This window comes from Rhinolophus sinicus, chromosome 15 (assembly GCF_057876585.1).
Source record: "Rhinolophus sinicus isolate RSI-liver-muscle chromosome 15, RSI-T2T, whole genome shotgun sequence".
Taxonomy (NCBI): domain Eukaryota; kingdom Metazoa; phylum Chordata; class Mammalia; order Chiroptera; family Rhinolophidae; genus Rhinolophus; species Rhinolophus sinicus.
The window spans coordinates 49,434,278-49,461,122 of record NC_142515.1 but is presented as its reverse complement, the minus strand read 5'-3'; the positions used below and the strand labels follow the sequence as shown (position 1 = coordinate 49,461,122).

Genomic DNA, 26,845 nt, shown 5'->3' with positions numbered 1-26,845 from the left:
GGACCATTTCATTTCATGCATACTGTCACTGTTTCCACAGAGAAGGAAAAGGGTCCTTTAGTGAGGTTATGTGTGTTACCCTGGGTTACAGGCGCCTAGTCGGAGTGTAGGACTCTAACGCGATAGTCTAATTTCCCAGCCTGCGCCCTTCGCCACGCTGCCACCTGTCTGTCCTGTAGAAGTACCTGAGCAGTTAGCCTGGGCTGGGGTTTTTACATGTGGCCAAGGATTTTGGGGTTGGCTGGGCATTCTCCAGGCCCCTCACCTTGGGCTGAGTGGGGATACCTGGAGGCTCCACAGACTGTAAAGTAGGGGCAGGTGGACAGGAGACGGGGTTACTGAGTCTTCCTGAGTTCTGGGACAGGTAAGAAGTGTGAGGGTCTTTTTGCTGAGATAGACGGAAGCCAGGAAAGGACTCCATCAGAACTGTGGAGACCCTCCCCCTGCTAGCTGACGGGCAGTGTGGTGTCCTGGACAGCAGAGGGTGCCACTGCGTTGGTTTTGGACCAGCTTCTATCAGGGTACTGCACAGCTCCTCTCAGAATGTGCGACATTAAAATCCAAGAATCCTAGGGCTGGAAAGGCTCTCGGGTAAGCAGGAACTGGCTACTTCAGGGTGCTGGGAAGTTATCCTGGGGGCCACTGCCACATGCTCCCTTGTGCTGACATGCTTTGCCCCTGGGGAAAGCCTCCTGCCCCTAAGCCTCCAGTATCTGCTCTCCAGTATCTGAAGCATCGTCTACAAGGAACACAATGTGGCTCCTGGGGGATTGGGGAGGAACTAAGACATGTGTAGTGCTGGGGGCTGAACCATGGCTGGTCCCATGGGGGCATCTTAATAGCTGAGCCTTTCCAAGGTAGTCTTGAGGAACAAACTGTGAGGAGCTGGCCTGAGGGTGCTGGGCCCCTCCATGGAGGGGAAGGAGGGAAAGGATCTGGAAAGGGGAGGCTGAGGTCTGGGAGGCCACCTTGGCTGCAGCAAGCTGTGGATGGACTGTGAGCCTGGGACTAAATCCTGGTGGCTGATGTGGGCCTCTTCCCCCCTCTCCTGCCCCACCCCCGGTGGGCTGCACATCTGGAAGGGGGTGCCGGCAGCGGCGGACCTGTGATGAAGTAGCTGAGCTCCGCATTGAGGCCTATGTCGTTGTCGGTGCAGTTGAGCCAGACCACTCGGAAATCCCGGGGCACGTCCTCGGACACGGAGACATTGTACACAGCAGGGAAGAAGGTGGGCGTCTCATCGTTCACGTCCAGCACTGCGGGCAGAGTGTGCACACAGGGTTAGGCCTGGCTTCTGCTTGAGACTAGCCAGCTCCAAAGGTAGGGGCTCACTCCACAGACCAATAGGAAATGGATTTCCTGGGAGTCAGCTCCTCCCGGTCAGGAGCCAAGGGGGCCCCAGGCTGGCCAGGGCCATGACAGAGCTGACCAGGAGTCCATACCCTTCTTACGGGCTTGTTGCTGCTCGTGCTGCCCAAGGGAGGAGAAAACCCCAGAGCTTCTCTCCAGTGTGCGCCTGACAGTGACAACAGTGATTATGGTTACAATGACAGTGCCCATTACTCAGCTCTTCTCACATGCCACACCCGTGCTAAATGCTCCTCGTGCAGGACCGCACATGCCCCTCAACACATCTTCATGAGACAGCCATCATTGTACACACTGTGTAGATCAGGAGACAGGAGCTCAGAGCAGCTGAATGACTTGTTCAAAGTCACACAGCAAGAGAATGGCAGGGTCGGAGTCTTGGAGATTGCTGACCCCAGTTTGGGATGAGGTTCCAGGGAATGTAATTGAGGACCTTCCCTCCCCGCAAAGTCCAATTTCCCTTAAAGATTCATTTTTTTTCCAGCTCTGCATACAGGCCCCTATTCCTTTGGCAGATGGGGCTTTGCAAGACCTTCAGGGTGAAATGCCCCCCACCCCACTTTGGCTACTCTTTGTGATATCACTAGGAGGAGAAATGATGGGCTCATTTGGTGACATGGCTTCTGTTGAGCCTTGGAGAAAAATCTGTGGGTCCTCTCTGAGAGGATTGGACGTCCTCCCTGTCAATCACTGGCATAGAAGTAGGTCCGCACACCGGCACCAGGAGCCCACAACACAAGACGTGGATCAATGGCAATGGGAGAGAGAATGCTCGGCTCTCTCATCTTCACTGTCTCAGGTCATGATTAAGGAGGGTGAATGTTTGTGCCTATGCGGAGCTAACGCTCCCATCCCATGGAGGCTGGCAGGAGCCAGGATGGAACCGGGCCTGTCCTAGAGAGCAGGCCACGTCTTGCCGGTTATACTCTGCACTTATATCCTGGGGGTTATTCCTGGCCCTTTGGCAATAGCTCACATCAGTGCCCCAGTTTTGTCCTGAGAATTAAATATATAGCCAGAGTGATGGAGAAACAGTAACCCTCCTTGGCCCCGCCCCATAGAAGGTGGAGACAGGTGGGAATTATTGAGAGGGCCCCAAGGGGAGGAGGAATCTCAGGGAGTCTGAGAATCCCAGCTGCCCTCTTCCCAGGGTGATGCCCTTCCACTGATATTCCAGGCAATGCGAAGGGATGGTTCCCTTTTCCTGTCCAAATAAAATCTCTGGCCTTCAAAGAAGACAAGGGGCTCTGCAACCTCCCCCAGACTATTTATTAGTGCAAGGGCCCCCGCCCCTGCTCAGGCCCTTTCTGCTTTTGCCAGGATCAAAGAGGGGGACCTTGGCAATGGGTCCAGGCCACTGCCGCTGGCTCTGGGGCACTGAAGGCAGTGGCCAGGTGGGAGAAGGGTTGCTGGCATTTTGACTTGGAGACAGAGAAGGCTCTGCTTGTTGAATGGCTATAGCACAGGGGGGCACCCTACTAGAAGGCAGCCTGCGTCCGCATGGCTGAGGGACAGCAAGGAAGGCATGTGCACTCCCCACACCGCCCCAGGGCCCATGCCCAGCATCCAGCAGGAGGCACTGCTACCCCTCTCACCTCGGATGGTGAGTGTGCTGGTGGAGCTCTTGCTGGGCGTGCCCGCGTCACTGGCCACCACCCGCAGCTGGTACTCAGCGATGCGCTCGCGGTCCAGCTCGGTGGTGGTGACCACCACGCCGCTGCTGCTGTTGATGCGGAAGTCCATACGGGGTATGCCCACCTGCATGCGGTAGGACACCAGCCCATTCAGGCCCTCGTCCAGGTCGATGGCCACCACCTGAGGGAGAGGAGTGGCTGCGTGAGGAATGGGGACACATGGCCTGACCCTTCTCTCCTGAGAAGTGTCCCCTACTCCCCCCTTCCCACTGACCCATGCTCAGCTCCAGCTGGAAACACCTGCTCCCCTCGGAGTCTCCAGCCCAGCTACTGTCCCCAGTGCACCCTGCCAGATGTCCTCTAAGGGGGCAGCATGTCAGAGCTGAGAGGTGTCCAGATGCACCAAGTGGGGCGAGGGGTGGGGTGCAGAAGGGATGTTTGAGAAGAAGAGTTCAGGTCCCTACAACTGTCCCCTCTCAGAACCCTGCTTACCATGTTAGGAAGCCCTCCCAGATTTACCCAAGCTGGCACCAGCCCTCTAAACACCGCAGTATGACAGTCTCCCCTCCCCTTCCAGCCCCCAGGACACTGGCCTGGAGCAGTTGTTACAGCTCACACCCCTTGATCTTGTGGAGCTCAACTACCGAGAATGCTCAATTATCAGGATTCCCTCCCCTGCTTTGTTTTGATTTGTAAGACAACACAAATAAGATAATATCAAGGATCAATTTTTAAAAGTCATGAGAGGATTTGATTATTGATTTTAAAAAGCCATGGAGGCCACGTGCAGGCAAGCCTCCTCCCAAATCCCTACGCTCTTCCCGTCGGCATGTCCCGTCCTGATGGGAGAGATTCTGACTCGAGACCCTGATTGTGTTGAAAGTTTTACAGAAGAGAGTTCAAGACATTTGAAAAAAATGTATAATGAGAGTTGAAATAAGAGCTTTGCATCAAGCCAAGACTCTCAGGATTGAAAGGCAATGCCAAGGTCATCTGGGCTAATTCATATCTAGCAAGCTGGACAAAGAGTGTCCACGTTCAGCTTGAATGCTTTACTGGATCACGGGCTCACGATTTCTAATTTCTCTGCACACAGCTCTAGTCCTTGGAGAAAGTTCTTCTGCACATCCAGCAGAAATCACTATTGGTCAAGGTCCTAGAGGGGACCCGGGGGACCTCAGAGCTCAAGTCAAAACCCTCTTCCTGGATCTGAAGACAGTTGGCAAGAAAAATGCTCCCAGATCCTTCAATCATCTTCTCATGATTTTGAGCCAGTTCTTCTGTGAACTCAGAAGTTGTGCTGGTGGGCATTTGCTTTCTCTGCTGTCTGTGAGCTCCCCGAGAACCCGTTCCGAGGCCTCACTCCCTCTCTCACTCCCCACCACTCCCATGTGGGGACTCCTCAGGGACTGGCCGTTGTTCCCGGGATCTCGGCTCCCCCTGCTGGAGGTCTGAGGAAAATGTTCCCTGGAACCGGTCAAAGAACACGTTACACCAACTTTTACAGATAAAGAAGCTGAGGCACAGTGGGTCTGCAGGGCGTCCCCAAGCTTCCCTCTGGCTGACAAACAGCTTGTCTTCTTTGATGGGATCAGGCCAACCCTTTGCCACTGGATCCCGCTGTCTCTCGAGTATGACGATAGACATAGAGTGAACACATCAGCTGCAGTGTCTCTCCTGCCGTCCAAATGCCAGGCGGCTTTACACCTGTGTCTGACTGAATGCCACAGCACGGCCAGGCACGTACTGTTATGATCCCCATTTCACAGGTGAGCATTCTGAGGCCCAGAGAGGTTAAGTCGTTTGCTCCAAGTCACCCAGCACACAGGTGGTGGAGTTGGGATCCACACCCATATTGGTCAGATTCCAAAGCCCACATTCTTAACTGCAGGGGCCATCCAGTGTTTCTAACAGCCCCTGTTAGGGCATCATTTTCCCTGAACCAGCATTGTCAGGGCCTCCATGACCATAAGGGTGATGGAGCAGGAGGAAGAGGACCCAGGTTCAAGACCTGTTGCTACCTCTTCTTGGCCAAAGGGACTTGGGCAAGTCTCTTCAAGTCTCCTGAAAAGGGGGGAGAATCCCACCCACTGTGTGGAGCTGCCTAGGGGGTTATGGGCGAGCACAGGAGATGGGGCTGCCCTCTGGGCTATCTTCACCTAACTTTCTTTGTGTCCTAGAACCACCTACAGGCTTGGGAAAGACCTCGATAATCAGGCCCTGAAAGTCTCTGATTTGGCTTCCCAGAATTCTCTTTCTCTCCTTCCCTCCCTTCTTTTCTCCCTCCCTCATTTATCTGTCTCCTGGGGTGATTTGCCTTCACCTCTCCAAATCCACCTGTCCTTCAAGACCCAGCTCAAATTCCTCCTCCAGGAAGCTTTCCATCAGCATCTCTCAGGGCACTGGTTCCCCAAGCCTGGCATGGATCGTCCTACCTGGTAATCTCCGCTGTCCTGACCCTGCGAAGGGCTCGGCGCGAGGCTAGGCACCCACAGTGAGGGAGACAGACAGCAAGATCCCAGGCTGGGAAAGGAAAGCTCACCTGGTAGACGGAGACCCCTGCAAGGGTGCCTTCCAGCACCTCTGCCACGAAAGGCAAGTTCTGAAAGATGGGGTCGTTGTCATTGAGGTCCAAGAGATTCACAAACACAGTGGCACTGCTGGTGGCTTTCAGAGGGGGCCTGCCGCCTGGGATGGGCGAGGGGACAGAGAGGTGGAGCGAGGAGAGAGAAAGAGGGGTGCAGGAGAAAAGGGGCCAGGGAGAAGATGAGTGGGGACAGGGGCAGGTCGAGTGACCCTTCACCCCAGTGGCCCCTCCAGGGAGCAGCCTGGGCCTTGCACACCCTAACCCCCGCCACCCCCCACTCCTGAGGGTGCTCTGGGGGTGGGGTGACAACTGGGAAAGGGTATTACTACTCTCTCAGTCATTAAGACACAGCATTCCTTGGGGTGGCCCAGAACCCCCAGAGGACAAGCTGCCAGGGAGGCATCAGGGTCCCCATCCCCGGGGTGGGGGGTTGTGGGGGCACGGAGGGCACGTACAGTCTGTGACAGAGATGATGATTTTGCGCATGAGCTCCGCCTCGTGGGGGTCGGGGTTCTCCCGGTCCAGCATGACGTGGGTGGTGCGGATCTTGCCTGTGGTGCTGTTGATGCGGTAGAACTTGTTGGGCGGATGGATGCTGTACACCAGGGTGCCGTTCTCCCCCAGGTCTGGGTCCACAGCCGCCACCTGACCAGGAGGGAGGGGACCAATCCTCCACTGAGCCCTGCCCAGGGAGGGCATCTCTGCATCCAGGCTGCATGCCCGGGTCGCGTGAGCTCACGCGTCAGTCCCGGGTTCCCCACTCACAGCCAGAAAGTGGGCCTCCCTCCTGGCTCCAGCAGGGAGGTCTCACGGGGATCGAGAGGCGGGACGGTCAGAAGATGAACCAGCAGGGGAAGTCCCGGGCTCCTTGGCTTCTTTACCCACTCAGTCTTGACCTTAGGTAAGTCCCCTTCCCCACTTAAGCTGCCGCCTCCTGATCTTAAAAAGCAACACCCAGCACATACCAGCATATAGGAGGCTCCTTCTCCACGTACTACGTCAAGAGCCTTATGAGGTAGATGCCTGCAATGATGCCCATTTCACAGATGAGGGTCAGCAAGGCTCCCAAAGTCTCCTAGCCAGGAAGTGGCTCTGGGTCCCGTACCAGCAGGCAATACTGCCAACATGTCTTAGAGTCTTTCCTTTCCACACATGCGGGGTAACATACTCACAAGCTTCTGGGAGAGCAGGGGGGCCCCAGTAGGTCCATGACCAAGGAATTCTTCAGGGTGTGGCTGGAAAGGGCTGGGGAGTCTGAACCCTTGACTGAGCTTTTGGAAGGATTTGAAACCCTGGATTTTGGGAACTGGGTTCCTCATCATCAAAGCCTCTCTTCCTTTGGAGCTTTTGCTTGTGAGGTGATTTGAAAAGAATTAGGCCTCTGTGACACCACGGATGACAAGGCATCGGAAGGGAGCCGTGGACAAGCAGTCAGTTTGCAGGGGGGGGGGGTCCTAGCACGTTGAGATAGTCATGGGACTGGGGGAGGGGCGGCTGCAGGAGCAAGCCGAGTGTCCCTGTGGGAGAATGACATTCCCAGGAGGCGCAGGGTCTCAGGATAGGGGCCTCAGACACTGGCTCCTTTAACTTTCCAGTGTCCCCCTTAGTTCCCCACTTGTATTCCCACTCTGTGAAGGGATCAACCTCAGTGCTGTCCTAACCCAGGGCCACAAACCTCACAGCTGTTCTCTCCCAGGTCCCTGTGCCCGCCCACCCCCTGCTCTGGAGGGAACTTCTCTAGCTTTTTGTCTCCCATGAGGGGAAGGCAGAACTCAGAGAGGCCAGACTCAAGGTCACACAACACCAGCCTTGGGGTCAACCCAGCTCCCACCGTGCAGGCCCCCTCAAGCCCCAGGACAGCAGTGGCACCCACCCCTCAGTGGTCCTCCTGCCTGTGCTGCAGGGGCCACCACAGCCCCAGAGGTGGACAAGGCCAGCGCAGGGGGGGTGACTGCAGTCCCCGGGGTCACATCAGGACAGTGTCATTCCTCACTCCAGGGCACTTGGGGATGACAGCCTGGCCCCATCAGCTCCTTTATCTTACTTGATGTGGGGCCTTTTGTGCTTTGGCAGCAGAATCTGTCCGTCCTCTGGCTTAATCCCCAGCGAGGTGTCTCTGGGGTAAGCAGACCAGAACAGACAGATGGGCCACTGTGGCCAAGGGCTCCCATCAGCCCCTGGGCCTCAGGAGGCCAGTGGGAGAGGCTGAAGTGGGTGCTGAACCCCGAGTTACTTCAGGACCCATCTGCTTCAGACAGTGGGACACAGCCCTGCTCCCACCCCAGACTGCTCAACCCACCCCCTCACTTCCCAGCCTTGCTGCACCAAAAGGTGGGGTGGGGGCAGCCTTCCAGGCCCGAGGACCCCTCATTGTGCTGTGAGCATGCTGCCTCAGTTTCCCCAGCCTCTATAATGGGGATGCAATCACTCCCTGTATTGACAACAGGGAACAGGGCTCGTAGGCACCCCAGGCGTCGTTTCAGCCAGGCAGTCATGCCGCTGAGGGACAAAAGTGGCCAGCAAGCCCTGCATTTCTATAACATTCTCTCTCCACTTACATAGTTCTTATCCGCGTTGATCTGGGTAGGGAAACTGAGGTAGAAGGCAGTTAAACAACCTGTTCCGGACCAACAGCCTGTTGCTGAATACACTGAGATCAAGTTCACATGAGGTGGGGGGCTTTTCCTATCTTCTCCCCCTCCCCACCTGAGTGTCTGAGGGCGCCTGGGGTAGCTGGTTCTGAATGACACTAGGAGTGGGTGGGCACTGATATCTGGCCTCTTAGCCCACTCACTGGTCGTGGGGTGGGCTGGGGGCACAGGAGAGGGCAGTGGGCTGGACCCCTGCGGACTCCTTGCCGGCGATTGTGTAGACTCTCACCGCTTTCCCCTCATTTATTTCCCATTTCACGCTCGTCATTTTTCTCTTGGCCTGACGGGACTAATTCTCTCCCTCTCCCCTCTCCTTTATTTTGCTGGAGGGCTTTGAAAGGCTCTAAATCAATGCCCATCAGCCAGGTCCTTGAAGCAGGCTGCAGGAAGGAGGTAGGAGGGAGAGTGGAGCCACTTGCAGACAGAGAACAGTCACTCTGAAAGCTCACGCCGATGCAGTAGACACCTTCAGTGCACACCTGTGCACACAGACACACAAGGCTGGCCACGTCCGAGTGTACTTGAATGCGGGTACACACTCGTCTGCACACAAGCTCTGAAAAATTACTGGGATCTCCCCGTGCCTCGGATTCCAGGGGTTGGGGCCAGAGGGGCCCTTGGGAGAGTCCCAGGTCATATGCTCTAGTCTCCCTCTAACAGGAAGACCCAACCTGACCTGGCAGAGCTGGGGGGCCAGGTAGGCTGGGGAAGAAAGGTAAATAAGTACTTCAACAACCTTCATTAGCAAATATTTTGAATATTTACAATGTGCCTGGCACTGTGCTAAGCATAGAGGGGTTCAGTGGTGAACAAGGGAGGCAGGTGATGGTGACAAAAGCTGTCATTTTTCAACCCCTCACTGTGTGCCAGTGTACTTTGTGTATTTTAGCTCATTAAGTACAAGGCACAGTCCTTTCAGGTAGGGAATCTAACAATCCCCATTTTTCTAGATGAGACACTTGGAGCACAGAGAGCTTAAGTAACTTGCCCAGAGTCACACAGCTGGTAAGTGGTATGGCTAGGAGTAGAGCCTAGACATTTTGGTATCAGAAGCTGCCCACTGAATCACTAAGCTACAACTGCCTCTTAATAAGCAAGGAACCTAACAAGGTGGTGGGACCAGCTTTGAAAGAAACAGAGTCTGGAGAGGGGCGCAGCTACTTAAGGCAGGGCAGTTAGGGAGTACTTCTCTTTGGAGGTGGCATTTTAAGTTGGGACAGAGGGAGGAGAATGAGCCATGGGAAAAGCAGGTCTGAGGGAGCAGAGGAAGAAGAGCACTTTGGGGGCTGGGGAGGAAGAGCTTGTGTAGAGGCTCTGAGGCAGGAGTTTAGTGGGTTCAGGAAACCGAAAAGCCAGTGTGTGTATTGGGGGAAAGAGGTGTGGTGGGTGTGAGAAGGGTGGTCGGTGATGAGTCAGGAGGTGGGTCACCCTCCTCCTGGATGTCACCTCTGGGTTAGCTGTTCCCTGCACTGCAGCCTTCTTTCCTCACACCTTCGCCACAGCGAAGTGATCCTGGGTCACTGTGAGGCCTTAGAAAGCCCCAGGGGGCCCTTGCAATAATATTAAAACATACCCACATATGTATGTATGCATGCATTTCATGGCTATAAAATTTGAAAGAATTTTTATGACCACGCCTTTTGAAATTATTTTGCTATGACAAACTCAATTACTGTATATAGGCTGCTTGACTTCTGTTTTCCTGGCAATCATCACACATAATTGTAAATTCCGGAGCATTCTGAAAAATTCTCAAGAAGTCTAGAAAATCTAACCTACAGTTTGTCCTCAAATGTAATGACATTTTTACAAACACTAAATTTCATACTTACTAATGCCACAATATACTTGGTAGCTGTTTAACATAACACGTTTTCATGTTGATGTTGCCCGTTTCTTTTTGAGCTTCTGAGTCATTTTTTTTTTTTTTCAAGTCTCAGACACTACTATGGGTCACTGAAAAGCCTGACAGCCCCAACCCTGTGGCTGAGGGAGGAACGGCTATGTCCGCTCTTTACTGAAGGGTGGGCTCACATGTCTGTGTCCCTAGAGGTAAAGGGAGGGCAGATCCCATGGGCCAGGTGGGTCTGGTAGGGACCCTGGCTTTTATACTGGGTGAGATGAGACCAGTGGCGGGTTTGAGCTTAAGAGTGACAGGAAGCCCTCTGACGGCACAGCAGAAGCGTTATTGCTTCCTGCACTCCTGAGCCTGCTAAGCATGGGACCTGGCACACAGTAGGTACTCACTGGAGGATTGTGGAGGTTTCCTGGAGAGTGAGGAGGAGGGGGCGCTGGGTAGCAGGCCCCTGTCCATACCTGCTTATGGCTCAGAAGGATGCGAGAAAAGGCTAGAGACCCAGCGAGGGCCACTGGGAACAGAGCTGGGAAACGCCCAAGGCTGAATGCAGTCCCAGCCCAGCAGACCTCCTAGCTTTGCCCAGCAGGTGGACTCTGCAATAGCGTCACCCCTAGCTGGTGACCTGTGCAGCCACTTTCTCTCAGGGATACTTCGCTTGCCCCTCAATTCCCTCTGGGAGGAACTTCCCAGACACATAAATCAAAGGTAAAAGATGACCAGATGGGTTTGGAGTTGGGCATCCAGCCCCAGCTCTTGGGGTCCCCAGCTGGGCTTGTCCTGGGCTAGAGCCCAAGTGCCCACGAGGTGGCAGCAGAGAGCTCCCATTACATCTGGAGGCTGAGCACATGGAAGTGGCTTAGGGTAATGGTTTCCAAATCTGACTCGGGGTTGGAAGGAATCCTCCCAGTGGGGCTTTGAAAACCTCCGACTCCAGATGCCTTGCCCCAGCCCTACTGGAATCTCGGGCAGGGGACCTGCCCACCAGTTGAGAACCATTCAGATCTCGAACACGTGGAAAGGAGGACAGGAAGGTGTGATGGCCAAGACCCCTAGCCCCTTCCTTCTAGGTTGACATCCTGTCCCATCTAGACCCAGGTGGACCATGTCACCACTCTCTCTCTGTAGCTGATGAGGGATCGGACCGGAGAGGCTAGGGATCACCACCCCAGATTGCTTGAGTTCAGGGTGGGGCAGCCTTCCTGGAGAGCTGGATGTGAAAATACCATCCCTCCTCTCATCCCACTCACGTTCTCCAGTTTCTCAGGACCTCGGTCACCTGCCAGGGCACCCCTGAGCCAGAAGAGGGATAAGGCCTGGGCCAGGTAGTTTCAGAGTTGGGGTCGAGCTCTGGCACTACCTCTTACTAGCTTTGGGACCTTGGGCGAAGCCCTCAAACTCTAAGCCTCGTGTCCTACATAGTACAGTGGGAGCGATGAGTCCGTCTGCCACATGAGGACCAGGAGGAGGAAGGAATTCATGAGAAGCCCCTAGCACAGCGCCGGGCACATCTCAGAACTTTAATAAATGGTTGTCATGAACCATTAGATGCGTGTCCATCCTGGGGCTTGCTGGGTGGCTGCGGGGCTGGACATTGGGGACCAACCTCCCCAAATGAGGCCAAATGCGGTACAAGTATGGGGGAGAAGGCCTCACAAATGTGAATCCTGGAGCAGAGCAGATCAGTAGGGTGCACAACTCCAGTTTTCCACAGTTTCCCCAGGAAGCTGGTCTCCATTCTGGATACCCCCAGGCTTTGGCCATGTTTTCCCCTGCCCACCTTGAGTGACACCCCTGCACACAGCACTTGTATGTACACACATGCAGCGTGCACAGGGGTCTATACAAACCTGGAACATCTCATGGCAGAAAATCTTTGGGTGAACTTCAAACCCCCTGCTGGGTCAGCAGTGGGGCCAGCTGACCCAGGCCAGTGGCTGCAGTGACAGAAGGGCTGAAGGAAAGGTGCTGAGGGCAGAGGTGAAGCTTATGCAATTTGAGGGAGAGACATGTGCCTTGCAGGGGAGGGTGGGGGCTCTTCTAAGGGGGTGACCAGAGTCCTGGGTTTCAGGGCAAGTGTGGCTACAAGCTGAACCAGCCCGACCATCCCTGGTACTGTCCCTTGGCCACCTGTGCTCCCTTTGACAAAGCCTGAAGCCCACCGTCCCTGAGGATTGGGCACGGGCTTTCCCCCGACTTCTGACTACCTTTCAGCCTGTGAGAGAGCTTCTGGAACTCTGCTCCAAGAGATGGCTCAGAGAAAATCATGACGTCCATGAGCCCCACATGGGCAGGCCCAAGGGCGCATGTGGGGATGGCAGACACTCTTTGAAGGGCAGCCTGGCAGTGCTGCTGTCCCAGCACCACTTACCGTGGTCACGTCAGAGTCGGGAGGCGTCATCTCTACCAGATTGATGTAATAGGGTGCATCCTTCCAGGTGGGGTGGTTGTCGTTGATGTCCAGGAGGGTGATGTTGACCTGTGAAGCCACAGGGGTGGTGTGGGCCATGCCTAGGTGAGCTTCGCAGGGGCAGGGCCCGTGAGGGGGACACATTCAGATGCCTACGGGGCATCTTGGCATTAATTGCACAGCTCCACCTGCATTGGGGGCTTTGGGGCAGGGCCTGGGCTTTCAAGGACAGAGAGTTTAGGTGGTGTCCCCAGGTGGTCGAGGAGCAGATGAGGTGGCCCCTGAAATCCTTCCTGGGACCTGGGACTTGTCCCACCCACCCTGAGTCTTGGCTGAAGGTGACTGACAGGGTGGGGAGGTGTAGGGTGGGGGTCTGATAGAATCCCTTTAGCTTCCCAGTCAGTCTTAGCTATAAGCCAGGCAATTTCCCTGTTCACCTGTCACCAGGTATATTATTTATAGAGCTCTGAATCCTATTAGCAGGGGTCTCTTGCGACTGGATAGGGCACTGGGGATTTTTCTGCCAAGTCCCTGGCCAAGCAGTGCCAACCCCGCCCCTCCGGCTGGGCAAGGCTGGGGGAAGCTGCTGCGGGGAGGGTGAAGGTGATGGGGAGAGGTCAGGAGAGGGGTCCCGAGGGAGAGCCAAAGAAAGCGAAGGAAGATCAAGAAGGGGAGGTGGCTGAGTGACCTGTCACCTGGTCCTCCTGCTTTCTGTCCCACAAAGGAGAGGAAGTTCACGCTTACTGCTTCTCGCTTCCCCCCTTCTCTTCTGCACTTAAGAGCTCAGTCAGGATCCTCAAACAGCCTTCTTCTCGCTTCCTACTCTGAGGCTCCTTGGTGAGATGATGAGGCCTTGGATGGGGCCTCTGGGCCTTCGTGGGCCCTACTTGCACATAATAGGCAAACGCAGGCATCATTCCTCAGCACCACAGGCGGGCCGGGTGGTGACCAGACCCCGGCACCCTCCAAGGGCCCTGCTTCCTGCTCTGAGCCATTCTTCCTGGCAGGAATACCTGGGAGGGGCCTCTGGGTCTCATGCCTTCTCCTACCTTCCCAGCTGGTCTTTTGGGGGCAGAGAGAATATATGTGCTCCCCCTCAGTGGCCCCATGTCCCAGGTGGGAATGCCTTCCTTCCCATAGCGGGGGTAGCCCCAGCACTGACACTGAGTTGGCACCTGCCCTCTCACCCCACCCCCACAATGCCTCACGCCACCTCAGGACAAAGTGCCCAGGTGCAACCTGAAGATGAGCTGGGGAGCAGCAGCCTGGACAGCACAGGGGGAGCTGGAGGGCATGGGAGGGGCGGGCACTCACAGTGGCAATGCCCGTCTTCTGGTTGTGGCCCACACCCCCATCCACTGCTCGGACGATGAGGATGTATTCAGCCTTGGTCTCTCGGTCAAGCAGAGTCGAGGTGGTGATTTCACCTGCAGGAGAGAGGGGTGCGTGAGAGAGAGTATGGGTGGGCCAGGGGAGATCAGGGAAGGAGCAAAGAGCAAGGGAAGGAGGAGGAGAGAGTGAGGGCACGAAGGAGCGACGCTGGCAAAATCAAATGATCTGGCCGTGTGCGCACTTGTGCGCGTGTGTCCTGGTGGGGTGAGACGGGGCTCACGGCGGAAGGGGAGAGCATGCAGTCCTGGGAACTGGGTGGGACCCCAGAGCTGGGCAATATAACCCCATGAGGAGGAAGTATTTTTGGATGTGGGAAAATCAAGGCCAATGACGGGATTGGTGGCTGGAAAACAGGGCAAGAGGGCCATGTGGCTTCAAGGTCAGACACTAAGGACCTTTTATTTAGACTGTTGACATGATCTTACTAGTTTTTATCACTTGGAACTAGTTACTTAAAATCTGTGTGCCTCAGTTTCCTCATCTGGTCAAAAGGGAACAATAATAGGACCTACCTTATAGGGCTATTGTGGGATTAATTTCGTTACCATGGAAAGCTTAGACCCATGTTTGGCACTGTTTATTCATATTGTCATAGAAATCCAGTGACTGGACTGAAAGCTACCAATGTTCACACATGTTCCTACTTGTGACTCATTACTGGACAGTTCAACCTATAGTGCACTGAGAATTAATAGTTATAAAATAATTTCCTTAATTACATGAGTAACATAACTATATTGAATTTTTTTTAGTGTATAAATAAGTTATTCTATTAAATATAAGCAATTAAAACAGACCACAAATTTGTCAGCCTGTGTTTGGCTTTTCTTTGTTTTTTGTTATAACAAAAATATGGCAGTAATCATGGCAGTGGTACGCTGGCAAATGCTTGACACCCAGCTCATCAAAAGGCCTAAGTATTCCCACAAGGGCCCATTTTAAACTATTAACTTGGATGGCCTTGAACATGGAGTTGGGAAGCGGCATATACAAATAGCTCCTATGAGCAGCTGTAAGCCAGTACCAGCCAGCTTCAGTACAGGATGGTAACCGGGCCATTTAACCATCTCACATGGGCCACAGGAACGAGCCTATGCTTTGAGGACAGTGAGACCCAGATCTGAATTCTTATTATGACCCTTTCCAGATGCTCGGCCTTGGGAAAATTACGTAATTTCTTTAAGCCTCAGTTTTCTCATCTGTAAGATGGACATTACTACACCTTTGAATCAGAGCTGTTGTGAGGATTAACTAACTATAGCTGAAGCTCCCGATGCTCAGAAAATGCTTGTTTTCTTCCATTGGACGGTGAGACTTCTCCAAGGGTAGGAACTGTGTGCTAGCCATCTTTTTATCCCCATTGCCTGAGCTGTGTGACCTGGGGCAAGTTACTTGGTTTATTCTACTATGAAACACGGGAGCTGGGCTAGATGGTCACTAGTATCCTTTCCACTGTCACATTTCCCTCCCTGGCACACTGGCCTGTCCTCTGGCCTATGCAGGGCTGAGAAGGGAGCTGAGGGTGGGTGTTAGGGCAGCAAAGGGGCTAAGGCCTGGAATGAAAGACTGGCAAAGGTCTGCCCGCTGAGCCATGCTCCTTGCTGGGGTGGTGTCGATTAATTGGCAGGGCGAGGAAGAAATTAATCTCTAAAAAGTTTTAAACGTGAACTTGTCGGCGTGATAGATGGCTCTTCCTGTCTGGGAAATTAGATCCAATTAAGGCCACCTTTGGTGGAGCAGCCCTGGCTAATTTGACAGAGGAGCTCAAAGGAAAATGCTTATACCTTTGGAGCTGAAGGAGCCGTGTTAAGGCAGCAAGAAAATGTCTGTGTCATTATGAGCGCCCCGGGGTGGAGACGGGGTCCCGGACTGGGGGGGCAGGGTGGGGTACTGAAAGGTCAGTGTGCCTGCTGCTATATCTGGTTGGAGGCACGAGGTTCTAACATGGCTTTCTATAATGTAGCATTTCAAGTATTTCAAGTCTGGGCTCTGGAGTTGGAAGGTCAGGCTCTGTGAGTCCTCAGTCAAGTTGCTTAATGTCTACTATGCCTCAGTTTCCTCATCCGGAAAACAGGGACAATGCTTGCAACTGCTTCAGGAATGGTGAAGGGAGTGAAATGGGATGATGCTGGAGAGAGCACTCAGAAGCGTGCTGAGCTCATGGTTAATGCTAATTAACGAGATTACTGAGTCCCCTGGAAATCTGGGCTCACTGAGGGTGGATGCTCCTGAGAGCAGGGAGTAAGGTCCCCCTTTGTTAGAGGGGGCGAGAGAGGCTCAGGATGGCCCTGGATGTGTTCAGTCTTTGTACACATCAGCACCAGCCATGTGCTTCCCAGGCTCTTAGGAAAAGGGGATGAAAGGGATTGAAGGTAGAGACTATGGCCAGTGAGGCGTGAATGACAGGAAGACAGTGCCCCGCTGGCTCTTGATCATCTGTGACAAGGATGGCCAGTGTCCACCAAAGATTCCTGCTCCCGTCCCGGGATAGAAATGATTGCTGCAAGGTGACTGCTCGGCCAGGGATGATGTTTCAAGGCCACTACTTGGTTCTGGCCAATGGGATGTGGGCACAAGTGACGTATGACCCAGGCCTGGCCCATAGACATCTCTTATACAATACTCCATGCTCTCTTTTTTCCTTTGGCAGTGACTTTGGAGCCACAACATGGAAGGGGCCTGGGGCCCAGAATCACCACGTGGAAGGCTGTCCACTGAACACATCACTGGGCTGCTGGGTGAGTTAGAATTGTGTTCTATTGTGCTGAGCCCCTGAGATTTCGGGGTTTGCCTTGTTAGCATCTATAGTTCCCCTACCTAATATAGAAATGGGTACTTAGAAGTGGGGTGCCCTGCATGCCCACTAAGCACGTGAGGGCAGGGCGAGGTCTTATTCCATCCTATACCCTGGCACCTAGCACAAGGCAGGTATCCACTGAGAGCTGAATAAATCTATGAATGAATGTCCACGGGCCTCATGTTCCTTCCCAGCTTCTGGCTGAAAAGCCTTAGGTGTCTTGTTTTCCTTCTGCCCCTCTTCCCTGCCAGCTTCAAGAAGGAAAGCAAGCTGGAGGGAGACATATGGAAAAATGAAGAAAGGAGAGTCAGATGGGCTGAGCGGGGAACTGGGATGGGTGAAAAGACCAAAGAGAATAATGGTAATAACCTAACGTTGTGAACACTTACTATGTGCCAGGGAGCGCTCTAAGTGTGTTCCCTGTAATGACACTGAACTCACCCAGCAGTCCTACTATGATCCTCATCATTTTGCAGGTGGGGAAACCGAGGCACACACTGTGTTAGGAAGAGGAACCAGGACTCAAGAATGGCGTTGGCAGCGGAGGGAGGGGGACACTTAGGCTTGAGAAAGGTGTCCCCGAAGAGTGGTGTTGGCCAGATGTTTGTAAAATTGAATACATTTTAAACATAACAGGGTTTTTCACCACTTCAAGACATTTTTTGGTGGATAAATTCACGTTGTGATTTTTTTACCCCTAAAATCAGTAATCTCACTCAAATGACTATTTCAGGAACAAACCAAGTGCTCAAAGCTATGCAAGCACTTCCTGCGAAAGGGAGGGGCCCCAGAGGCAGGTGCTGGCCTGGGCGGGGCGTGGAGAGCCAGGGGAGGTGCCGAGGACCAGCGACGGAGGAGGAAGGCTCACCTGAGCGGGAGCTGATCCGAAACTGGGAGGAGCCCTCCAAGGAGTAGATGATGGATTCCTGGCCGTACTCCCGGGAGCCGTCCAGGTCTGTGGCGTTCAGGAACAGCACCGTGGCTCCTTCCGGGAGACAAAGGGGGGATGCGAGTGCTGCTCTACCTGGTCTCCCAGTCACAGGCCCCAGGGGAAATGGATCTCCGGGTGATCAGCCCCCAGGAGGCAGAAAGCCTGCCGCAGGGGCGACCGGGAGATGAGAGTGGGGTCAAACTTGTGCTCCTGTGGCTCAGACCCTGGGCTGTGTGGGGACAAGCCTCCACGGGAGGGGGAGCCTGGAGCCTGGGATGGATGGGCTCTCCTTCCCCGTCCACTTCTGGCCCAACCTCAGAGAGCACAGCACTGCCTCTCCCCAAGTCCTCCCTCTCTGGCTGGTCACTGGAGTAAATACACTCAGATTGCCCAGCTCTGACGCTGAGGCAAAAAGACATGAAGTTCCCTATTAAAGTATTCTATGTTTATTATATCCAATTTCAGTCTTATTTTATCTTGTTCACAAGGGAAATTTATAAGGGTTTTTATTTTCTCTTTAATGACTGGTGAAGGCCCCTACCTTCATTTCCATCTCTGTGGAATCCTGGGTCAGGGGATTGGCCTTTCCAGCTGCCCTGGCCAGACCCTGGGAGCAGCTTGTCCTGTAGCCGGGCCAGCCAGGGCTTTCAGCTCCCTCCTGCCACCCGACTGCCAACACTGGCAGACAGGTGGGGGTTCAGTGTGTGGATGCCTGGAGTTACTCTATCCAGGCTGGAAGCTGGTGGGACCTCTGGCAAGCTCCTGAACCTGTCTGAGTCTCACCTTTTTCCTCTGTTAGACAAGTCTAACTAGGAAGCCCATCTGTGGGGCTATGGGCGAGGATCCCGCAGGTAAAGCACACCTGGCCAGGTGATTCTCACAGAACTGCGGACCGTGGTTACCACTGTGCTGGTGAATCAACAGTCCCTGGGAGTGGAAGGGGCCAGATAGGGGGCTGTGGGACAGGTAGGTCATTCTGGCCCCTTCCAGGTAGCTGTGGGGCCTCCGAGCTGACTCTCAGTCCTGCCCCAAGCACGAGGACAGTGCGTGGCCCCCGACACACCCCTTTATCCAAGCACATTCAATTTGAAAGAGGATTAAGTGCCACGATGAAGTCTCCTTGGCAGAATCTCTGGGGATGGTGAAAATGCAGGGGGCCGCTTTAGCAGTGACATTCTCTAGGAGGTGCCTCAGGCTGGGACAGGGTGGGAGGGGTTGGGCACACCCTGAAAATCATCAGACACCAGGAAGGTACCTGGAGGCTCTCTTTAGAAGCTCTGTGCTGCCAGGGAAGGTCACCCCTGCCTCCAGTTGACCTCGACTCCTCCAGCTGTCCCCTGACTGTAGCTGTTCCTGACTGTTCCAGCCGTCCCTGACTCCTCCAGCTGCTGAAGCAATTCCTGACATTTTCCCCACAGAATGTCCACTCTGGGTGTAAGGGTGAAGCTGCCAGCCTGTCCAGAGGACAGGACAAGTCCCCTGGATCCTGAGTATGGGGATTATGGCCCTGGGTGTGTGAGCTGAGCCCTGGCACCCGAAAGGTGGTCCAGGGATGAGCCTTCCAGTCTTGTCATCATAGGAACACACGCCCTTCTCCAAGGCCACCCCTTCAGCCATCATGGCCCCTGGGACATGTCTCACAGCAATAATCTCCTCTGCACACTCTTGTTGAACCAAGGGTGTTGAATTAATCACCCGTCATTATTCTCTTCCCTGCTAGACTAGCTGTAGGAGAGCAGGGACCAAGCGCCTAGCAGAGCATCTGCATAGTAGGCGCCCTGTAAGTAACCGTGGGCTGGCAGATAACTGGACACCTCCAGAGGCTCGCGTCACTTTCATGGGAAACAGATAGGGAGGGCCATCTGCTTCATGGGCAAAGTGGGGTCTGTACACGGTCAGTGCCATGCCCGCTGGCTTCCTGACGTTATACCCTCCCGTTTGGGCCGTACCTGCCATGATGTTCTCCACCACGGAGACGAAGTAGGCAGGCTTGCTGAAGGTGGGAGGGTTGTCATTCTCATCCTGGAAAGAAAAGAGAAAGATTGCAGGAGCCAGGGAGGCAATAGGGGCTGGTCAGCTGTTCCAGGCGGGCACTAAGGGGAGGCTGGACACAGCTGGCACTGAGGCTCTCTGGCTGATCTCAGTTCAAGGAGGCGAGACAGGCCTTGTGGGGGTCAGGAAGGGATGGTGAGAAATGGGGAGATGGAGAAGTAAGGAAGCAGCTGGAACTGCCTACAACTCCCAGCTCCCCTGGCGCTCCTGTCAGTCTTCCAGCTGAGCTCCAAGCTTACTCCCGTTCTCCCACTTTCAGCTCATCAGCCCCATGCTGAGATGCCCACTCGGAACTTCTCTCCCAGCTCTGCCAAGATATGGTGGAAGGATCTAGAAACCCTCCTAGAAATGAAGGATGAAAAGAGCACCCAGCCCAGAAGATAATGAAGCAGGCAGGGCTCAGGTGGTTTCCAGGCCTGCATTCCAGCCCCTCTGCACACAACAAGCACAAGCCTCCTTCACCCCAAGGCTCCTGGTACACCCTGGCCCAGAACTCACTCCCTTCAGCTCGGAAGCAATCCCTCCTCTGTCCCCGCCTCCCACCAGTGACCAGCTGATGGGCCACCGGCCAGGGGCTGAGGGGCTGACCTGGGCAGGGTAGGGCCCAGGCGCAGGCTCTGCCTCCTCTGCTCTTCCAGACGCCATCTCCCTCCACTATTAGGGGAGCGTTTCCCACGCTTTAAGACTGTTGTCCGCATGGACTGCTTTTCGCAACCACTCAACAATAATTCCTCCCTGCTCCCCTCTTGGAGGAAACCTGGCTGGCCCACCTGACCCAAGAACCCAGCACGGATGCAGGCTCCAAGGGCCTCATTTCTTCTGGCACTGGGAGCTCCTAAGGGGAAGCCGCCTGAAGTAAGCAAGCCCCTTTTGCTAGAGTCACTTCCGGCTGAACAAACGTGAAAATGAGGGAGGCACAATATGTGGCTGTCCACCCCTTGGGACTTTAGAGGACCCCATCCTGCCGTGATTGTGGGTCCCCAGAAAGGAACGCTCTTCTTCCCCAATCTGGCCCTGGGCTCTGGCCTGCGCACCAGCTCATGCTGACCTGTCCCTTTTCTCAGTCTCAGAGAACTGGCCATGGGAGGACTTGCCAGACATCCACGCCCCAACAGCATGCCTGGGTACCCCCCTGGTGCGGGCATGAGCACCCCGCACGCGTGTCTATTTAAGCCTTCTGCTCGGCTGCACGAAACAGCGCTGAGAATGTCAGTGACAGAGCATGAGGCAGAAACTTATTAGCGGTGATATTTCCCCGGATCCTGGCGCTGCATTTGCTATTAGTTCTAATTCAGCGGCTCCCTCTACAAAAGCTTATTGTCCCCTAATGGGAAATCTACAAACCGAGTTTGACTTCTTTATTAAAAACCAACAAGCAGTGGATGAAAAGGAATCACCTAGCCCCTCTCATCTGCCCCTCCTCCTTCAGAAGCCCTGTAGCTTTGATCTGCATCTCCCTACCCCCCACCTGGTGCAGTAAGTGCTGCCATCAACTACTTCACCTCTGCTGGGATTTTTTTTTTTGTTCAGAGAAAATCCCTTTGGTTGCGGGAGGAGGCAGTTTAGACAAGTGACAGCTACTTAAAAATCACCCACGTGCAAAATCAACCCCAGGGCGGTGACCTTTACAAGTGTGGTCGGTCCTCAGACACAAGTGACGACACCATCCAATGGCCCTGCTTGAGAGATGCGGCTTACTCACAGCCAAGGTGGCATCTGTTTCTGGTGCCAGACCCTCCTGCTGCCAGGAAGCCAGGGCAGACCCGGAAGGGGCATGGGGGCCCCTCCTGATTGGCATGATTGCTTTGAGGGAATACAGTCAATAACATTGTCATTAACTATGTATGATGTCAGACGGGTACTAGACTTATCAGGGGGATCACTTTGTAAGTTGTATAAATGTCTAATCATTATGTTATACACCTGAAACTTGTTTAATATTGTATGTCAACTGTAATTGAAAAATGAATCAAACAAAAAATACCAGGAGGTGGTCATGATCGGCAGGAAATGCATCCTAGCTGTCTGCTATCACCCTTGGCGTTTCAAGGTGGGAGGTCGCAGGTGAGAGCCAGGCAAGTGTTTGGGCTTCTGTGGATCCCTCTCGGCTGTCGTCCCTGCCACTCCCTGAAGCCTGACGTGCTAGGTATAAGCCCCCAGACTCTGTCCTTCCCTCTGCTGGACCTAGTTCCACACGTCCTCAGCCTCCCAGGCCACCCCTCAGTCCTGCTCCCATGTGCCCACCTGCAGTGCTCCCCCCAAAGCATCACCCTGGACTTTCCCATCACTGCCAGTCCCAGACTGTGCCACAAGCAAGTAGGGTCCCCTGCCCAGGTAGGGACGTTCCCACCTGTGAGCTGGCCCTGGAGCCTCGGCCTCAGGTTGCGAGGACAAGGCTTGTTAGAGTCAGGTGTGGGGCAGCACCCGAGGGTGTTGGCAAAGCCAGCCGGGACAGGAAGGTCATCTACAAGCCTGCTCCGGGCGAGATGTTTTCCTGAGCATATGTCAAACCACAGCATCATCTACTCCCACAATCTGATCTAATCCTCTTGGAATCGGTAATGTGCTAACTCTTCCATCAACATGCGTTCATCCTCGCCTGCAGGCAGCAGCCTGTGTGAGATGGAGGGGGTGTGCTTGTGCCTGGCAGTGTTGGGAGGCCCTGGGGAAGGGCCTGCTGCCCACTGTCGGAACTCCATCTCATCCCTGGGATCGCTGGGGAAGCTGCACGGGGCCAATGAACCAGTGTGGAGATGGATTCAGAGACTGAGCCCTTCAGACGCGGAAAGCACTAAGGTATGTGTGATATCATGTCAGACAAGCTGTGGTTTGCTTTCAGGCCCCTTTGGCTCTTCAGAGCAACGGGAAAAGGAAGTGGAAAAGAAAAAGGGAGATAGAGAAAGAGAGACAGAAGAGAGAAGATGACCTTCCAGGAATGCCTTTGAACTTTACGGACGATAGCTATAAATGAAGGAATCCCATGGTATTTCCCTCCCGCTCCTGTTCCTTCTGTCCCAGCTCCTGATCCCCTGAGAGGGTATCCTGAGGCCCCCAAATGAAGTCAGAGCAGGAAAGTCAGGCTCGTCTTGCATCCCAGGGCCCTGGACCTCCCCTGGCCAAGCTGGCAGAGGTTTGCTAAGCCAGCCTTTGGGACCATCTGCCAGGTAACCCCCGAGCTGTGGGGGCAGCCAAGGACGGGGGGACACAGGGTTCGGGGAAGGTCCCTGACAGCCTGGGGAGCATTTACCAGCCTTACGCAGGAAGGGCCAGGCCAGTGCCCCCGGGTACTTACAAACACTTCAATGGTGACAGGGACAGTGCTGTTCAGAGGGGGGTTGCCAGCGTCCTTGGCCATGACCGTCAGATAAATCAGCCCATTGGGTATCTGTTCATAATCCAGGGGGTGGTTCACGCTGATCACTGCAATGACAGTGTCCAAGGAGGAGGTGTCCAAATGAGCCTTTAAAGCTAGTCAGAGGTTAAAGGGGGGTGGGGCAAAGGGACAGGGAGGAAGGGCTTTCCCCGCAAAAGGAACAGACTCTGAAAAGACATTGAAGTGACCACTGTAAGGGGGCGAGAGTGTCAAGTGGTTCAAAGAGGCTGGATTCTTGTGGGGGGCGGGGAGCTGCTGAAAACAGGCTGGAGAGGCAACCAAGAGTCCGTTCACAAGGGCCTCCCTGGATGGCTTTGCTGTGTGACTTTGGGTAAGTCACTCCCTGTCTCTGGGCCCCAGTTGTCCCATCTGACAAACAAGGTGATCTCTTGGGATCTTGGAGCTTGAGGTTGCTGCTGCTAGTCCCGTCATGGGCTCTATGGATCGGGACTCACAGTAGGGCAGCCGGTGCAAGGTCTGGCATGTGGAAGTGCGCCTGGGCCAAGCAGAGAAAGGCCACGGCCTGGGAGGGCTGGGAGGTGGCCGTAGCATGCCCAAAGGATGGGAAAGCTCGGTTAACAGGCCTCCAACTGACAGATCTGCCCAGTCAGCCTTGCTAAAAAATAGGGACCCTGCAGATTGGGGAGACATCAGATGCCTGGCTGGTGATGGGTCTAAGACCCAGAGAAAACTCTGGCAGATGTGAGACGTAGCTCTGGAGCCTGCGGAAGGCTGACCCCAAGCCACGTGCTTCTCCAGCCAACAGGAGCTGTGGGGCAGCTTTGTGAGCAGTCCAGGGTGTCTGGGAGACAGAGGGTCCCTCCTGAGAGAGGTGTGAACATGCCACCTAGCCTGCCGCCCACTGCGCCCTCGGCCCGCCCCCACGCACCTCCGTAGCCCTCATACACGCTGATGTCAAAGTAGCTGCCAAAAGCGGAGGCGCTGACGATGCTGTAGGTGATGAGGTTGTTGGGGGGCGAGTCTTCATCTGTTGCCTGGAAGGAAGAGGGCAGACAGGGCCCTGTGAGACCCCGTGGCCAAGGCTCAGAAGGGGCCTTTCTCAGAGCCCCTTTTTGAGTGATCCAGACCCTCCTTGTCTCGCAGCTGGAGGCTGCCGTCTGGCTCCCAGCATACGCACCTCATGTTAGAGTGTAGCGCCCTCCTGGGGAACCGAGAGGGCCGGCTGGAGGCCGAGGGAGAATGAGTGAGGGCCGGGCCTCACCCACAGGGTGGAGAGAGTGTCCGCCATACCGGGCATGACCATCTCCCAGCCCCTTTAGGCCCAGCTCACACATCCCACACACAGAGTCCTTCCCTGAACTCTAGACCAGGTTGGGGCCCTGTGCTGTACACCCCATCAGTTCCCCCCAACGCCTGACCGGAACTGCTTGTTTAATTTCTGCCTGCCTCGCTCAGACTATCAGCTCCATGTGAGCAGGAACCTTGTATTTCTTGATTGCGGCTGCATACCTAGAGTTCAGCGTGGTGTTTGGCACACAGTAGGTGTCTAATAAATGTATGTTGCATGAATGCAAAGAGGGAAGAAGTCACTTGGAATGGGGTCGGCCCTTCTTCCCTTGACTGCCTTCTGGGGTGGCTACATTACGTAGCTTCCTTTCAGATCTCTCTGACTCTAGGGAGCCTCAGGGGTGGCCTGTCACTCGGGGTGTAACAGAAGCTGAGCCGGCTGGGAGAGCAGGGGCCTATGGGGACCAATGGCCACGTTAGGTGGGCACGTGGTCCTGCCTTCTGTGTGTCCCGCTTGCCCACCTCTTCCACCTTGCCTTCATTCCTATCTGCTTCAGAAACACGTTCTAAATGGAGGGAGGCTCTGGGTCCTGTCACTCTGGGTGGCACGGTGAGGAAGGGGAACAAAGACACTGAAAATCTCATGGTCAGAGGCCAGCGGAGCATGGTGGAGACTCACTGCAGGAGGACACGTACAGTGCAGAGTCCTGAACTCTAGTCTGGTCTCTACTGCTCTGCTCACTCACTGTGCCCTCTGGGGCCTGCCTGTCTCCACCTGTTTCTCCTCCTGTGAGGTGCTCTCTGGTTCCTGATTCTAGGCAGCCAGTAAAGGGCCTGAATGGGGTCCCTACACGAGGAGCTGCTTGGCACTCGCCCAGGGAGACGAGGAGGGTGTTCTCTTCCTGAATAGTGACCTGAAATGTAAGCTGAGACAGACACTAGCTGTACTTAGTAACCAGGGACATGAGGTGATGCTCCGAGGAAGCCTCACACAGACCGAGAATGTGACCCCCAAATCTGGGTAGAATTCTTTGCAGATGGGGAGGTTAGCACCTCACGCAGTGGCTTCCTACAGGAATAGTGAAGAAGAAGGTACAGAGAGAAGGATACGATAAATGGCGGGACTGCAGAAAACACCGGCATCTTACCCGGAGCCGCACCAACTGCGTGACAGAAGGCTCGTTTTCTCTCAGGGCACCCATGTAGGCATCCTTCTGAAAGGTGGGCACGTTGTCATTGACGTCCAACACATTGATCCTGACCCGGCCTGTGGTCTCCTCACCGCCCCCATCCCTGGCAATGACTGTCAAGGTGAAGCGCTGGATGAGCTCATAGTCCAGCTTGGCAATCAGCAGGATAAGTCCTGTGTCCTTGTCCAGAGAGAACCTGTCAGGCAAGAAGGAGGGAGAGAAAGGACACCCTGCTGTAAAGTGCCTTGTAGATAAGGGCCTGCATTTACCAGCCTGTCCTTGCCCAAGGTGATGAACAGAGACAAATAACTGAAGTCGTAAATCTGCCTTTGTTTTCACTTGCTCTCAATAAGAAGAACAGAGATTTCTAATGGGGTGGGGTGGGGTGGGAGGTGGTGGGCAGGAATCAGGACCACGTGAGGGATGGAGTGGTCAGGTACTGAAAGGGCAGGAGTAGGTTGATTTACTCAAAAAGAAAACTCAGGAAGAATGGCCATCCTCTTGCTGTGTACAGAAGTTTCTGCCAACTGGAGATATTCAGATGTTAGACAACTATATGGTCAGAAATTCTTATAACTGATACCACAAAATAACAAATGATCATAAAAGACATGTATGAACAATTATATGCCAACAAACTGGACAACCAAGAAGAAATGGATAAATTCCTAGCAACATACAACCTACCAAGACTTATTCATAAAGAAAGAGAAAATCCGAGCAGACTGATTACTGGTAAGGAGATTGAATCAGTAATGAAAAACCTCCCAACAAACAAAAGTCCAGGACCAGACAGCTTCACTAGTGAATTCTACCAAACATTCAAAGAAGGATTAATACCAATCCTTCTCAAACTCTTCCAAAAATAGAGGAGGAGGGAATACTTACAAACTCGTTTTATGAGGCCAGCATTACCCTGACACCAAAAACAGACAAGGACATCACAAGAAAAAAATTGTAGGCCAATATCCGTGATGAACATAGATGTAAAAATCCTCAACAAATATTATCAACCGAATTCAACAATACATTACAAGGATCATGCAAGGGTCGAGTGGGATTTATTCTAGGGATGCAAGGATGGTTCAACATCTTCAAAATCAATAAATGAGATACACATTAACAGGATAAAACATTAAAGGATAATTACCATATGATCATCAATAGATGCAGAAACAGCATCTGACAAAATTCAACACCTATTTATGATAAAAATGCTCAATAAATTGTGTATAGAGAGAATGTACCTCAATATAATAAAGGCCAAATATGACAAGCCCACATCATACTCAATGTTGAAGAGCTGAAAGCATTTCCTCTAAGATCAGGAATAAGACAGGATGCTTACTCTCACCAC

At 53.9% G+C, this 26,845-nt stretch overlaps 1 protein-coding gene across 1 annotated transcript in view; it reads right to left on the bottom strand.

The window, feature by feature from the left end:
• Window positions 1–26,845, bottom strand: part of CDH23 (cadherin related 23) — a 393,436-nt gene that overhangs the window by 97,898 nt on the left and 268,693 nt on the right. Inside the window, exons 15-25 of the mRNA XM_088792050.1 lie at window positions 25,447–25,684; window positions 23,940–24,045; window positions 22,970–23,097; window positions 19,575–19,647; window positions 17,563–17,679; window positions 13,820–13,932; window positions 12,467–12,574; window positions 6,045–6,234; window positions 5,545–5,690; window positions 2,964–3,183; window positions 1,104–1,256 (exon numbers count right to left, since the gene is read on the bottom strand). Of these exons, the coding sequence (XP_088648176.1) occupies window positions 1,104–1,256; window positions 2,964–3,183; window positions 5,545–5,690; window positions 6,045–6,234; window positions 12,467–12,574; window positions 13,820–13,932; window positions 17,563–17,679; window positions 19,575–19,647; window positions 22,970–23,097; window positions 23,940–24,045; window positions 25,447–25,684 (1,592 nt within the window). The remainder of the gene's footprint in view (window positions 1–1,103; window positions 1,257–2,963; window positions 3,184–5,544; window positions 5,691–6,044; window positions 6,235–12,466; window positions 12,575–13,819; window positions 13,933–17,562; window positions 17,680–19,574; window positions 19,648–22,969; window positions 23,098–23,939; window positions 24,046–25,446; window positions 25,685–26,845) is intronic.